Raw genomic sequence first — 16993 nt, forward strand, 5'->3', positions numbered from 1 at the left:
AACTTATTGGAAATAAAATTTCCAACAGCTAAATGATCTTTAGTGAATCATAAATTATAGTTTAGTGCTTTCAACAAACCTGGTGATCAAATACTAGTTTAGGCCCCCCATCTGCAGATGTGTCTTCACTTAACAAAGTCCATGTGTTGGTATCAATATCATAGCAGTAGAAATCACTTTTCAGAGACTTGCTGTTTCTTACAGAAGAATCCAGATATCGACCAAGGGTATAAATCTGCCTCCGCTGGGTGTCGATACACATTTTATGGCAGGACCTGGCACTGGGACCATTCTGTAAGAAGAGAAAGAGGTTTCATTATAGATTACTTCAGCAAGGGTCACTCCAAAATGATACAAACATCTCAAAACAACATGGGACTGACATTAAATTAGCCATAGGAACTACTATTCATTGTATAGCTTAAAGAAAGTCACACCCAAGATATTTGGGTCCCAGCTATTTTACTTTTCATTAGGTGCACTTGCTCTTTGTTGCACTGCACTATTTCTTTTTTGCCAGAAATAGAACAGAAAAAAATAAATTACCTCTTTTTCAGTATCTCTTGATATGCATATCCAGTGGTTCTCTCTGACACTGTAAGCCCAAAAATCTGCCAAATCTTGAGTTCCATCCCAGCCACCAAATAAATACACCATCTCTACCAAATGCAAAAACAGAAATCGATGAGAAAAAAACTCATGTTTTTTTCAACATGAGTAATCAGCAAAATCCTTTTACATAACATACAGTCTGGAATTCATTGCATAGGCTGCAACAATTGACAATACATATTCTTAATGTATCTTTGTCAATTTAGCCTGACTGCTACTGTACGACAGAACAACTTTATGGATAAGCGCTTTTATATTGTTGAACTGGACAGATACACACAATAAAAGACACACAGATATGTTAAAAACATTAACTAAGAGGCTTAAATACTACTAGTCTGCATATTAAAATAATTATTGTGTTATATAGAAAACACAATATCTTTACTCGCCTTGTACACTATCCTGTTTGTAAATAGTAAATAATTTGGATTCACATACATAGACAACATACCGTATATACTCGCGTATAAGCCGAGTTTTTCAGCACCCAAAATGTGCTGAAAAACTCAAACTCGGCTTATACGCGGGTCATACCTCTGCTCTTCCCTCTGTCCTTCCCTCTGTCACCTCTGCCCCAGCCGGACTGCCTGTGACTGCCTGTGTCGCCGCCCGGAGCAGGTCCAGGAGCTCCGGGCGGCGCGTCCTTCCCTGCCGGCGTTCGCTTTCAAAATGGCGGCGCCCATGGCCGCCACGTGGGTAGCGGCGCCGGCTGGGGCAGAGGTGACAGAGGGAAGGACAGAGGGAAGAGCAGAGGTGACAGAGGGAAGAGCAGAGGTGACAGAGGGAAGGACAGAGGGAAGAGCAGAGGTGACAGAGGGAAGAGCAGCCAGGGTGGGGAGAGCGACAGATGGGGGGGGAAGTGGCAGAGGGAAGCAAACATGAAATAGGGGTGGCAGAGGGAAGCAAACATGAAATCCGGTCGGCGACACAGTCAGTCACAGACAGTAACAGGTACCTGCCCAGTGTCCCCCAATTGTTGCGGCTGGGTCACATTCACATTTTGAAATCTGACATGGGGCCCCTAGGCTTATACACGAGTCAATACATTTTTCCAGTTTTCTTAGGTAAATTAGGTACCTCGGCTTATACACGGGTCGGCTTATACACGAGTATATACGGTAAATGGGTTGTAACCTCAAGTTGATACAGGCCACACATAGGACCATTGCCCTTTGCTTGTTGCCATTGTTAGACTGGTGCTTCTTGGGAACAAGACATAGCATTATAGGCCTAATTAATCGCTGAATTTAATTTCCCTTTGAAAGGACAGTATAACTCTTTGTTTTACACGAGTTCAATGAATAGGGCTTGTGATTAACATCATTTTTGGCTATTGCACTAATCACAGGAACACCTTATAGGGTTTGGGTACTGCAGAAGATATTTGCATGGTTTTTTTTGTTCTATAAGGCGATTGTTGAGTACAAAACTACATTTAACTTCATTTAAAGCTCTAAATGTGAATTAAATAAATGTAAAAATATAGTTACCAGACTGTACATCGATGACCATTTGATGTCCTCCTCTCATTCCTGGTCTACTGTCTTCATCTCCTAACAATGTATACCAGAACCAATTCATAATGAAGTTTTTATAAAACATTTGTTCCATAAGCCCTTATTTCCAGTTTAGTAGGAATATGGTGCCATCTATCAATTAACATTTAAAAAAAAAAAAAAAAAAAAAAAAAAGTAGTGCTCAGATGAAAATAATATTTAGGGATGCAACCAATCCACTATTTTAGGTTTTGGCCGAACCCGCAATACTTACCAAACCTGAACCATAAACTTCATATGCAAATTAGGAGGACGAAAGAGAAATAACCATAAATGCATTTAAAACATTTTTGACCTCCTTGTTTGTGGGACAAAGAGTGACGTGATTTTTTTGGATTCTGATGTGGTTCAGCCAGCCACCTGCTGAAAAAGGCTGAATTTTGGCCGAATCCCATATTCCTTGCATCCCTAACACATGCTGGCATACACTTTGTAAACTAAAAGCTTCCCCTTGCATTGTATATTAGTACAGATGGAGCATGAAACAAGAAAAATGGCACATACTAAATATTGCTTTAAAAGTAATGTTTCGGTGCAACTTAAAGCATCACATCCAGTAGTGATCTATCCAAGTAGTTACTTTTAAATTACTTGTGTAGGTGTACTGTATGACCGATCATCTTTATTATACTAAGCACAATGGGGATTTACTGTATAATATTTTTAATAAATCAGTCACTCTTTAAAAGTTGCATAAAAAAAGAAGGTAATTACTTTTTACACAGCTGTACAAACTTAGTTAACACCACATCACTCTAAAAAGCTTTCCCAGTACAGTGTACTCTGTATTGCACTTTTCCTCGAACTTGACGACATTATCAACCAAATCATACCTTTAGTATCCTACAGTTAAAATTGCCTCAAAATAGTAAACTGAAAGATATCCGGCAGACTTCATAGCGGTTTGTTATGCTAATAGCAAATGCGATATTAGTAAAGATGTTTATTGACAATGGTTTATTGGTTTGCTGCTTATAGAAAACTAGATTTATTTATTCCCTAAATCTCACAATCATCCTCACATTTACCCAAATGATCAGTTTTAGTTTACCATTTTAGAAAGGCTTGGCTTTATTGGTTGATCTCATGCACTACTTACAGAGATGAAATACCAATAATCTTTACAGAGGCAGTCTTTTTATGCTCCAAAATAGATTTGGAATTATATTCTTTAGATGTAATTTCACACATTTCCCCATATTACTTCTCTAGTGCTTGTTTACAAATACAATTGTAAATGCAATTGAACAAAATTAATTATGTAAACTAAATATTACCTTTGGTGATTTTAGGAATTATCTGGTTCCACTGTGGTTTGTATTCCTGCTGACTAATGTACTGACTGAAGAGTCCATCTGAAAGAGCACACATTACATACAATTTATCAAAGCACTAAAATTATTTACACGCATTATTTACTAAGATTTATTATTGAATTTCTACTTTTCCCCCAAATCTTGAAAAAATTTGTTTTTTTTCTAGATTTCTTAAAAGCTCTAAAAATTCTATATTTATTAAGTGTAAAAACTATGAAAACCTTGACTACAAAAATTTGCCAAGTAAAAGTTGTCAAGCTCCTACAGAAGTCAATGGAAACTGTGCTAATCTCATTGAACCATTTTCATTTTTAATCTGAGATTTAGAGGTTTTTGAGGTTTTTTTTTTTTTTTTTTTAGAGGTTTTAGAGGTACAGGTATGGGACCAGTTATCCAGAATGCTCAGGACCTGGGGTTTTCCAGATAATGCATATTTCCATAATATGGATCTCCATACTAGAAAATAATGTAAACATTAAATAAACCCAATAGGCTGCTTATGCTTCCAATAAGCATGAATTATACCATAGTTTGTTTTATAATTACAGAAAAAAAGGAAATCTTTTTTTTAGAAATCTGGATAATTTATATATAATATATAATTCTGTAATTCAGATCTTTCTGGATAATGGGTTTTACGGATAATGGATCCCACACCTGTATTAGTATTTTTTTTTTAAATTCAGGTTTTTTAATAAATTTCACGACATTCGTGGTTTTATTTTTAAATGGAGTTTAGTCATGGTTTCAAAAACCTATAAAACCACTAAAATGAGAATGTTGATAAATAAGCTCTACTCTATAATCAGATAAATTTCCTTTTAAAAGGCATACATGTTTCTTCTAAACCTTCACAGTCAGACAAACACCCAATCCATTAACTGAGTTTTTTTTTGACACTTAGTAACAAATGAAGCACTAATATATACCGTATATACTCGAGTATAAGCCGACCCGAGTATAAGCCGAGGTACCTAATTTATAGTATAAGCCTAGACACAACTACAGCCCTGTCTCCCAGCAGCGCACATTCCGCCAAAGCGACACCCCCAGTGATCAACCGGACTTCTTTGCAAAGTTGATGATGACAGAGAATTGCCAAACGGATTACTGTGTGCATTGTCCCACTACTATGTGCAGAGGGTGCTGTGTGATATTGCCATCACTGTTAATCTTTCGTATAACCAACAGAGGGCGCTGTGTGATATTGCAGTCACTGTTATTCTTTCATATAACCAACAGAGGGCGCACTGTTATTCTTTCATATAACCAACAGATGGCGCTGTGTGATATTGCAGTCACTGTTATTCTTTCATATAACCAACAGAGGGCTCACTATTATTCTTTCATATAACCAACAGAGGGTGCTGTGTGATATTGCAGTCACTGTTATTCTTTCATACAACCAACAGAGGGCGCACTGTTATTCTTTCATATAACCAACAGAGGGTGCTGTGTGATATTGCAGTCACTGTTATTCTTTCATATAACCAACAGATGGCGCTGTGTGATTATGCAGTCACTGTTATTCTTTCATATAACCAACAGAGGGTGCACTGTTATTCTTTCATATAACCAACAGAGGGTGCTGTGTGTTATTGCAGTCACTGTTATTCTTTCATATAACCAACAGATGGCGCTGTGTGATTTTGCAGTCACTGTTATTCTTTCATATAACCAACAGAGGGCGCACTGTTCTTTCATATAACCAACAGAGGGTGCTGTGTGTTATTGCAGTCACTGTTATTCTTTCATATAACCAACAGATGGCGCTGTGTGATTTTGCAGTCACTGTTATTCTTTCATATAACCAACAGAGGGCGCACTGTTATTCTTTCATATAACCAACAGAGGGCGCTGTGTGATATTGCAGTCTCTCCCCAAGTGAACTGTTGGTATAGGAATGATTAAAAGTGACTGCAATCTCAGCTACTGCCCGCTGACCCGAGTATAAGCCGAGGTAGACTTTTTCAGCACATTTTGGATGCTGAAAAACTCGGCTTATACTCGAGTATATACAGTACTTGTAACTGTCAAAGCCCACGTATAACAACTTCTGGATGCAGTTGGCCATATCCCTATGGAATCAGTAGAAGACCTATTTATTTCACTAGGAAAAGGGAAAGAGAAAGGATGGTAGTGGTTTTTTTTTTGTTTTTTTTGTTTTTTTAAATACTGGGGATAAGTAAAAGCAACACTAGTATTAGCTTTTTATGCCTGTGCCCTAATTTTTATACTTTGTGCAACTAACTTTTTTTTAAAGGTTTTAGGCAAGTCACAGACAAATCTGCTGGCGCGAACTAATATTTTGAATGACAAAATAGATATAATAGATAAAAAGATACCTACCACTGACAGCCTTTTCAATCAAGTCCTCACAGCTGTCAAAGTCTCCTTTCAGTACCAGTTTGTCATGTAACTCTGTTAACATGGGGTGTTCTAAGGCAATTTTGGTTTTCTTCTGCAAAGATTCAAAAGCTTCTGTGTAGTTGTGCTGACGGAAGTGCTTCAGACAAAGGCGTATGGCTTCTTGTTCACGGTACTACTGGAACACAAGGAAAATGATGAGCAAATTTACAATGCTGGATTTCTGTAGGCATAAATATTTATGAAAACACAATGTAGAGCAGGAAATAAAAACAACTTCAAGCTAATCCATGTGCCATTACTATTATCAATAAAATACGACATTCATCTTTCTTTTGCGGTGTTCCATAATATACTCTTTTTCATCATAATTGTACTTAGATAATATACTTTACCATGCTTACAGTAACTATGTTACCTTAAGCATTCTAACTATTGGGGGATAACAGCTCTTCCATATCATGAGAATGTCAACTTTACCTTACTAAAGGAGAAGACTGTTTGCCTTATCTACATTTTCTCTTATTTTTTTCCATACAGAGAAGGCTTTTTACTACAGATGTTTAGACATCCACCACCTTGCATGTTGTCTCTTGTCAAATATACTTCTTTCTTAGGCAACATTTATTTTTTAAAAGGGATGGATATTCAAACTTGTATTCCATCTAGATATGATCAGAAGGCGTAGTTATGCAAGTTGCTGATCTTAATAGACTGCCATTGCCTCACAACTGGCAGCCAAACTTGCAACAAGTTTTCTCTTGTAATCAAGAAATTACTATCGTTAGGGATCTAGTTTGTTTGTTTCCCCAACTTTCCTTTCGTACCAAGAGCAGGGCATATGAGTTTGAGGTCCCACCTCTAGGTATAACAACATATTTTCCTTAGGAGGGAAATGGAATATCTAGCGGATTCCTTTTGTTTAGATGCATCCTGGCATTTATTGCGCTAAATCATATTTTGTACCTCTTGTCACAAGATTTTCTTGTGGTCTCCAAGTACATGTTGATAAAGAATGCATGCAATTGCCTTTTTTTAAATATAACCAGCTTAGCTCAAATGATTAAAAAAAGTGGAATATAAACAAAGAACACTTCAAAAAGCAGCAGGAAGAATGCAAACTGAATATTTTGACATATTTTAAATGTCAGTAGGGTATGGTATTCCTAACCAGAATAGAACCAGGATATTGTTCTAAAGATCCCTCAAATCAAACTGCAGATTTGTTGCTACACTAAACATCACCAGTGACATTTATCTCCAACATTTGTAAACACGCTTCATATTGATATTTCATTGGATGTGTATGTAATCAACATAACAAAAACACCTGACCAATAAGGGATCGAATTGCCCTAGTTGTTTACCTGAAATGATTGAACACAAAAAAACTATTACTGATCTACAAAAAAATACAAAATATTTTGATCTTTATTTCTGGGTATTTCTATCAACAGGAGTTTTAAATACTTGTCCCAATAAAGTAGGGAAGAAATGTGCGGCTTATTTTACATTTTTTAATTAAATAGTGTTTTTACCTTACTGTACCAGTGAAGACAGGGCTGTACCACATCTGGCTCATCAATCCCATTGATTTCAACATACCAGATGCTAAAGTTAAAGCTTGGCCCCCAGGATAAGAGTGGCACTGTGAAAACAAAAAATCTGAATCATCACATTCTAAAACAGACATATTTGCACTCTAGATGTTTGCATAAAGCACAAAACAAATAGGGGCACAGTAGCAGCATTCATGTTAGTAATATGCAAAAAAATCCACATCTTCGTTTACTAATCATCTAAAACAGTCACAAGTTAGTCACAAATAAGATATGTCAGAAACAGTCGAGGTACTTTGGCCTGTATTTTTACATTTATAAAATGATTCAACAATCAGCAATCCAACAGACAGAAGTTCTACTAATATCGACTTACAACTTCCAAGTATCAACTACAAGCATCAAGTACTAGTTTACTATAGTAACTTACATAGAACTAAGAAACTCTGTCTATGTGCTTTTATTACAAGGTTTGGCCTGGCTTTGTAAAAGTTATTATTATTATTAACAGATATTTATATAGCGCCAACATATTGCGTAGCAACATGCCCTTCTGTTGGTGACTAATCACTGCATAATTACTGAACGTAAAAGGTGTCAGCAACCCTCAGCTTATAACTGAAGATATTGCTACCTTTATTCTGCTTTGCGGTCAACATTAAAAAGCCTTAAAAAAATTACCAGTATGCTACACAATGAAAGCCAAAGCAGGAAAATTAACTTACCTATTTTAATGAATCGACATGGAAACATCTGCTCATCTATTTTATGCTTTAATGTGAATGTCTCTTTGTTGTAATCATTTTTCAGACCACTGTACAAAACAAATGGACATATTTGCAAGTGTAGCAGAATAAGCAAAAATAATTTTTATACATGATGAACCTGAAGGGTGACAACTTACAGAAATATGACTTTTACAATATGCAAATATGTATATTACACTGGATGATATAATAAATTATATATATATTCCAATATATGCAATATTGGTGTGTAGGCAGCCAACTCAGTTCATTTTGCCAGGTCATGTACTTTCAGAAAGAGCCAGTTCTGCACTATGGAACTGTTTTTCGGCAGGCTGTTGTTTCTGCTACTTAATGTAACTGAAGGAGTCAAAAGTAGGACATGGATGTTCAGTACGTCAATACTTAGTTGAGCCTCCTTTTGTAAATGTAAAAGCCTCTAGACGCCTCCTATAGCCTTTGATGAGTGTCTGGATGGTGGTATTTTTGACCATTCGTCCATACAAAATCTCTCCAGTTTATTTGTCATCCCATATATTTTCAATGATATTCAGCCATTCCAGAATATTGTACTTCTCCCTCTGCATAAATGCCTTTGTAGATTTCGAAGTGTGTTTAGGGTCATTGTCTTGTTGGAATATCCAACCCCTGTGTAACTTCAACTTTGTGACTGATGCTTGAACATTATCCTGAAGAATTTGTTGATATTGGGTTGAATTCATCCGACCCTCGACTTTAAATGAGAAACAAACCCTTAATTTAAAAAAAAAAAAAAAACCCTACCCTACATAGACCCCCCTCCCTCCTCCCCCCCAGCCTAGCTGCCCCCCAGGCAAATGCCCCTAACTCTTTACTTAACCCTCCGTGCAGATTCTGCCCAGCAGAGTTCAAGGGCACCATCTTAAGCAACTTCGGTAATTTTCAGAATAAGATCCGTGCTTCCGCAATTTTCATGAGTTTCGGCGCATGCGCAGTTGTCACAAAACCGAAAGTTGCTCCAACTGCGCATGTGCCGATTCACCGGTCTCATTCCGAAGATTACCAAAGAGAGGCTGCCATGAACTTCGCTGGACAGAATCTTCACAGAGGGGTAAGTAAAGTGTTAGGGGCATTTACCAAGGGTGGCAGCAAGCCTAGTGGAAGGAGGGAGGGGGGCGGGTCTATGTACAGTAGGGAGGTAGGGTTTTTTTTATTTTTTTATTAAGGGTTTGTTTCTTCATTAACAAGGACCCCTAGTCCCTGAACTAGCCATACAGCCCTACAGCATGATGGAACCTCCACCAAATTTGACAGTAGGTTGCAGGTGTTTTTCTTGGAATGCAGTGTTCTTCTTCCGCCATGTAAAGCCCTTTCTGTTATGACCAAATAACTAAATTTGTCTCATCAGTCCAAAGCACTTTGTTCTAAAATGACTGTGGCTTGTCTAAATGAGCTTTTGCATACAACAAGCGACTGTTTGTGGCGTGAGTGCAGAAAGGGCTTCTTTCTCATCACCCTGCCATACAGATGTTCTTTGTGCAAATTGCGCTGAGTTGTAGAACGATATACAGATACATCTGCAGCAAGATGTTCTTGCAGGTCATCTTTGAGTTGTCTGTAACCATTCTCACAATCCTCCGCATATGCCTCTCCTGTATTTTTCTTGGCCTACCAGAACTGGGTTTTACAGCAAATGTGACTGTGGCATTCCATTTCCTTATTACATACCTTACAGTTGAAACAGACAGTTTAAACCTCTGAGATAGCTTTTTGTAGTCTTCCCTAAACCATGATACTGAACAATCTTTCTTTTCAGATCTTTTAAAAGTTGCTTTGTTTGCCTTTCTCATGATTGGAGATGCCTGCCTATGAAGTTCAAGGCTAAACAAGATAATCCAAACAATTTGGCGTTGCCAGTAATCAGTATTAAGCATTCAAATTCATTCAAATTAGCAAAATTACATGGGTACCCAAATGTTTGCACAGCCAGTTTTTCACATTTGATTTTATTTCATACAACTGAATAATGCTTCACTAAAAACCTTTGTTCAGAAAACCACGTTCCTGGGAAATGAAAGGCATAACACTTATCTTTTTTGTTCAAAGCGGAGTAAAGTATTATGCAGGCTCAGAGGGGTTCCCAAACGTTTTCATACGACTGCAACTACGTATGTAACATAACATGCAATAAATAAAAATTAAAATAAGGTATCTGTCACCCAAAGCTCTTCCATGACACTTGTCCATTATTTGGTTTACCTATATAAAAGCTCAGTCATGTTTTCTTCATTCATTCCACCAAAGACTTTAAACTTCTTTAAATTGCAAACATGAGTCTTCTCATATTTTCCAAATGTTATGCTTTGTAAAATTGCTGGCCTTTCCAGTTTTAATATTAGATACTGTAAAAAAAAAAAAAAAAAAAAAGGATCAAAAAATCAGAACAAGTAGACAGAAACAGGAAATAGTATTTTTTCTTCAAATCAACACTTACCTGAGGGGGATTATTGTTTTCAGACGACCATCTTGAAGACTGATCACTGGGTTTATCTACTAGAATGTTTCTGAGACAGTAGAAAATAAAGTTAAAGATGAGTTTAGCATGTTTAAAAAAAAAACAGATAAAAAGCAAGTACAATACAAATAACTATATCTTCCATTGCAATTTCCTTGCTCTTTCTAGTGGTTACAAGTCAACTTACAGCTGAACACATGGCAGATCTGCAGTAATCAAAAAGCAACTTACCACACTTTCAGGTCTTAAATGTTTCTCACAGGGTCAGCATAACCCCTTGTTCAGCAAGGTACAACGAATAGAGCTTGTGCTGAAATTTTTGCGTATTGTTTTAATCAGAATAAAACATATGGTTTGTGTTATTTCTTGAGCTAAACTGTTCAAACAGGTCAAATGAAGCTACTATATATTAGGTCAGTGTGCGTTATATATTAAAAAAAAAAAAAAATACCTTTTTTTTAGAACAGTAACAATAAAAGGTTTTTGTAAAAGGCCACTAGAATGAAGTTAGATGCTAAACTACTAACTATAGGTCATTCACTTCTCCGATTATTCATTAATAGGATCATAGGACATCTGGCATTAAACTCATGCAAAATCAGGGTTTTATATTACAGAGTTAAATATAGTTTTAGCCTGTGAGCTGTGACAACGTATTATAATCTGCAGCATGAGTTTGGTTTATCATCACTGAATACTTGAGTATTACGTTTTTAGAAAATAAATCTCAGGCAATTTAAAAGCATTGTCTCTTGCAGTGACTGAAGCCACTGTAGATTTTATTACAGTGCAGGAAAATATGCAGTTTTCCATGATGTTACATAACGAGAGTTATAAAAAGCTAAATATGGAAATAGACACATATACTAATGAGGCACTGAACCCTGTAGCTGGCTGAACCCCCAAATCATTGGGTATAAAATCGGCCAAATATCGAACCAAATCTGAACCCTTGGCAGTGCCAGAAATTCTAAGGTCTGCAGTAGTTTGGCTAAAGCCACACAAATGAGCGAAGTACAAAATAGTTCCTGCATAATTTGGGCCAAAAACCCCTCCCCCACCCCCAGAAAAATATATCAATATTCACTAGTCACCATTGACTTTTTTTCTACACACGACAACCAGTCCTCAAATATTGTACAAATTAACATCCTGCAAGTGCCATAATCAGCATAACACACATGAAATAAAAGGAATGACTTTGTTTAGTGAGCATTGAAACTTTTCAACATTGCTGTTTGAAGAGCTTATTTATTTTTTTAAATGATTCAAGTTGATCTAACTCTTGTTCTTCTGACAAGGTCAGATCTGGGTTAGTGCCAGATGAGCCAATGGGACGTCTATGCTGTATCTTATTACAGAACACAATGCCATTCTAGCCAAACATCCTGGGTTAATTATTCAAATAAACCTCCCAGCACTGACACTGCTGTTTGAAAGATATAGTTAGCTAATGTATTGCATTTAATAAAATATCTACTCCTCCTGTATGTTTTTTAAACTTATTATACAGAGGTAATATATAAAGGTGCCTAAACCAACACCAGGAGGTTTGTAAAGATTTGTAAAAGCTGACAATACAAGCAACACTGGCAACACTCTTTTCTTTAGCAGTCACAAAATAATCAGATTTTTGCCCACTTGGCAACAAAAGTTGTCTTTTGTCTCTGACCAACAATCAGAACACACAGATATCCTATGCAGCTGTGGTCTATTTAAACATGATTTCTCTTGCTTTTTAATTCATCGCTGACTGAGCCATGTTAAGACTTTGGTTGAAGAGCCAGTTTTGTTCCAATTCATTTGCCAACAACGCAGTTATTCTGCTCCAATCAGACAGCTATTAGGCTAGGGCCAGACAACTGCTACCCCACTGCTTCTCTGCTCCAGCTCTACCTGCACCCGGAAGCATTGGATCCACTTGGGTAAAGGCAGACGCGGAGGGTTTTGGCGCTGAAGCCGAAATCCCGCCCACAGTTCAAAAGACAAAGGGAGCAGCATGCGGTGAACCCACAATTATAAGTATTATCTGACCCTAGCCTTAGAAAAAGACAAACTTCTGCCTTTAACCAGCTCATGCATTCCCAAAGAGTGTCACTCCAGTCTTTATACATTACATTTCTTGGCTAACTATATTGGAAACATTTTTTATTTTGTGCAGCCTATTTACACGGTTTTTATTTTTACACTGAACTGTTCCTTTATAGAGTTTTGGTTATTTAAACAGATTGTCAGTGAAATTGTTCACCTTTAAATTAAAGGGGACTGGTCACCCACACATAAAAAGCTGTATAATAAACGTTTAATAAAAGTCCTTTGCAAATTCTTCTTAAAACATCCATACCTATTATAAATATAATATGCCCCAACTCATACATACAACATCATACATAGAGGCAGGGCAGTCAATTACGGTCACTTTTCATTCTGTACTTCCTTGTGTAGCCTGTACATGGGCACCTCTCCAGCTTAGGATTTCAGCAGCAAACAGGCAGTAGTTTGACTGAGCAAATGGAACAACTTTATTTAAAAAATGTGTTATTAATTTGTACTATCGTTATTAATGTGAAAACCGAAATTGCTGAGCAGCTGAAAACCTATGGGAATAATAGTCTATAAACAATGGAAAGACACACAAACAGAATCTTGAATTTGGAGCATGATCAGAGGCAAACAAACCTCATATCACCATGTGCAATACAAAGAGTTGGCTAAAGTGTTGTAAAGATCACAGTCATTGGACTGTGGAGCAGTTAAAATGTGTCCTCTGGAGTGATAAATGGCATTTCTCCATCTGGCAACCTGACTGAAAGGTCTGTATTGGGCAAATACATTATGCCATTATGTTTATAGTAAAGTATGACGGAAGAATTATGGTCTGGGCTGGTTTGTCATGGTTTGTACTAGGACCACTACCACATTTTTCTCTTTTTCACATACTATCTATTTACCAAGTTTTTATTTTTACACTGAACAGTTCCTTTAAGGCTATACTGTACAATGACATTCTTGACAATTCTATGCTTCCTACTATGTAGCAACAGTTTAGGGAAGACCCTTGCTGTGTTTCAGCACAATAACGCACTTAAAGTAGACCTGTCACCCAGACACAAAAATCTGTATAATAAAAGTCCTTTTCAAATTAAACATGAAATCCAATTTCTATTTTTCATTAAAGCATTCATAGCTGTTGCAAGCTCATTTAAAAATCTCAGCTGTCAATCAAATATTGTCTGCCCCTCCTCTATGCCACTGGCATAGAGGAGGGGCAGACAATATTTGATTGACAGCTGAGACAGCAGAATCTCTCGGGGCAGACAATTACTTTCACTTTCCACTCAGCACTTCCTAGATGTCACTGCTCTCCACACATTCCCCTGTTCTCTTTACCATTTAATTGTGTAGCCAGGGCAAGGAAATGGGAATCAGGTCCCCCATTCTGGTGCACAAACAAGATTCTGAGATGATACAAGACTTTCCTTAATAAAACTGTCCACAAAATGGCTGCTTCCTGCTTGCTATAATTATGAATTCCCAGACTGAAGGAAACAAGATTCAAATAATTTATATAGTGTAATTAAAGTTCACTTTGCTTGACTAATGTGATAAAATAGGATTTGGAATTTTTTTTTTGGGTGACGGGTCCCCTTTAATGCACATATCGAGGAACATACTCAATGGATTTGCGGAGATGGGAGTGGAAGAGACCAACTGACCTGTGTTGAGCTCTGACCTCAACTGAACATTTATGGGATGACTTGGAACACCAAGAGAGAGCCAGGACGGAACCCAACAACAGTATCCAATTTTACTAATGGTCATGCTGCTGAACAAAAGCAAATCCCACCAACAATGTTCTGATATCTTCCAGACAAGGATGTTATAGATGTTAAGGGAGGACCAACCTCGTTAAAGAAAGAAATGTTGGGGCCAGGCAGGTGTTGAGATCATTTTGTCCATATCGTGTGCATACTTCAAAGCAATGGCAATAACTGTGAATGCCTTATTTCGGAATTTCAGACAGAACATGTAGGACAATGAGCCGCAATAGGAGTGATTTCAACTCCCTACTATTTAATATTGCCCTAGTCTGATCTGCCTATATGGGTCACTTCTGAACATGATACTATCTATTTTCTACCAATGCTTACATCAGTTTCATTCACACTCCAAAAATATACAGGCGCATTAATTGGCTCCTAATAACATGCTGGGGGTATATAAAGGATCATTATAATAAACAGTGCACAGTGTATGGACGGATGTATAACTTGCTATAATACACAAAAGCCATGAATATCTTGTAAATTATATCTTTATAAACGGTGAGTTCTGATGTCATCAGTTATAAACGGCGAGTTCTGATGTCATCAGTTATAAACGGTGAGTTCTGATGTCATTTCTGTCATGACTCACTGAAACATGTGTATTATAATAAAGTACCCCCTGTTGCAAAATATGAGGATATTAGAAGTTACCTCGGAGCCCCATGACCTGTATAAAAACACTCGGCAAACTGTAATATCCTTATATTTTACAAGAGGGGGTACTTTATTCACTATATATTGCACTTGCTTTCCAGTCACCACACTTATGTATGGAGCTGTATTTAATATATAATAAGTTATATTGAAAAAGAACTAGAAATTGCTAAACATTAACACATGTCCCCAGGACTGCTTACCTGTGCTCGTATGAGCATTTCATGAATCATTAAAACATTCCTATAAAAGCACTCAAGAGCTAAACAAAATATAGTGGTTTATTACACAGAAAACATAAAAAAAACTAATTATGGCTATTTATAAATAATACAGGACCAAATACGTACTACATATATACTCTTCGTTGTTCGCACTAAGAAGCCAAACTATTTGAAAAACTATAAAATAAAAAATACTATGCAAAAACATATATGGTATATGGAAGCACTTGGGGAATAAGAAGCAGCAGCCATAAACATTCCAGGAGCAACTGGGCAACATGCGCGTAGTAAACAAACTTTATAGGAACAGATTCACGTTTGACGTACAGCAACTATAACCTGCGACACTGGCCGCACACATGAGAGCATAAGAGGCGTCTCGTACTTACTCAGGTAAATAACTAGAAGAAAACGAGCTCCACTTATATACAGCATAAGGTAACCCTCTAATCTCGGCCGCCATCTTGTCAGCGGGAAGACGGGGGCGGGGCTCGTCTCTTAAAGACACAGGTGCTCAAAGGCAATTGCAAGGGAAAGGCGCAAGCTGACGTCTCTCAGAATGTTCGGATAGCGGAGACAATCGTGACGGCTGGGTCATTTTACCACGCCCCGTACGTTGGGCAAGTGACAACTTTACGTCTACGTCTAAGAATACACATGTCTGAAAGCCACTCCCCCACGTTGTTTTGTTATTATTAGTCGATCAGGCTGTGCTTGAGTAGTAGTCGAGGGGATATGTGAAAGCTAATGGTCATCAAACGCATACATTTCACACACTCTTCGGCTTTAAGGCGATGATCCTTTTGAGGCACCACCCATGTATATTTACTGCAAGTTCTGTGGAAATGAGCTGCGAAACGGAAAGTTGTAAAACACGACACTGTGCTAGACTGCATTCTACTGCTTCTAACAGCACATTCTCATATTCCCCTGCCCTTCTATGCTGTACGGATGAATATAACCTGCATTTTATGGAAATCATGGGATTTTGCTGCCAAACCGAGTGGCTCGGCTCCTAATAATCAACATCAAGCTGTGTAAACTATTCAACAGTTTAGTCCAATTCTACAGTGAAATTTGCCCACCAAACTGAGCAAAAATTTCGTCTCGATGCGGAGATCCGGATTTGTGGAAAGGTCACCAAGGCCCGGGCCTAGGGCGGCAGTATTTTAGGGGGTGGCATGCTGCCCATCCACACCTACATTCAGTGCAGGGCCAAGTCAGCCAGGCGCCCCAGGCAACCTGGTTGACTACGTCGCCCCCCTGCTGTATTGAAGAGTGCATGCGCCGATGACGCTACTGCACCAATGACACGCGAATGTGCATGCACGGAAGACAACGTGCGCAGAGGACGCACGAATGCGCAGAGGACGCGCACATTTGCAAGAGGAGAGAAACTGCTGCCACAGCTTCTGGAACTAGGGGTAGGCATCGGAAGAGGCGCCCCTCCACCCTTGCGCCCTAGGCACGTGCCTCTTCTGCCTACCCCTATTTCCGGCCCTGCCCACATTGGTTCAGAAACACTGGGGATGCGCAGGAGATATGATAATTTTTTAAACTTCCCGTGCGCCAATCCCCATTTCTACGAAAATTTGCAAGAATGAAGGGGATGGTACAGGGGTGACAAATGACAGC

At 38.0% G+C, this 16993-nt stretch overlaps 1 protein-coding gene across 2 annotated transcripts in view; it reads right to left on the bottom strand.

The window, feature by feature from the left end:
• mkln1.S (muskelin 1 S homeolog) overlaps nucleotides 1–15969 on the bottom strand; it is a 28136-nt gene extending 12167 nt beyond the window's left edge. The window contains exons 1-10 of one of the 2 annotated variants that reach the window (XM_018255700.2): nucleotides 15748–15969; nucleotides 10633–10702; nucleotides 10398–10540; nucleotides 8139–8227; nucleotides 7393–7502; nucleotides 5837–6029; nucleotides 3449–3526; nucleotides 2106–2168; nucleotides 547–659; nucleotides 80–292 (exon numbers count right to left, since the gene is read on the bottom strand). In XM_018255700.2, coding sequence (XP_018111189.1) covers nucleotides 80–292; nucleotides 547–659; nucleotides 2106–2168; nucleotides 3449–3526; nucleotides 5837–6029; nucleotides 7393–7502; nucleotides 8139–8227; nucleotides 10398–10540; nucleotides 10633–10702; nucleotides 15748–15821 — 1146 coding nt within the window. In that variant the 5' untranslated portion in view covers nucleotides 15822–15969. Of the gene's footprint in view, nucleotides 1–79; nucleotides 293–546; nucleotides 660–2105; nucleotides 2169–3448; nucleotides 3527–5836; nucleotides 6033–7392; nucleotides 7503–8138; nucleotides 8228–10397; nucleotides 10541–10632; nucleotides 10703–15747 lie in introns of those variants that run through there. The other variant, XM_041588451.1, reaches the window with a different exon arrangement.
• Nucleotides 15970–16993: the final 1024 nt, after the last annotated feature.

The sequence above is a fragment of the Xenopus laevis genome, chromosome 3S, assembly GCF_017654675.1.
Source record: "Xenopus laevis strain J_2021 chromosome 3S, Xenopus_laevis_v10.1, whole genome shotgun sequence".
Lineage (NCBI taxonomy): Eukaryota > Metazoa > Chordata > Amphibia > Anura > Pipidae > Xenopus > Xenopus laevis.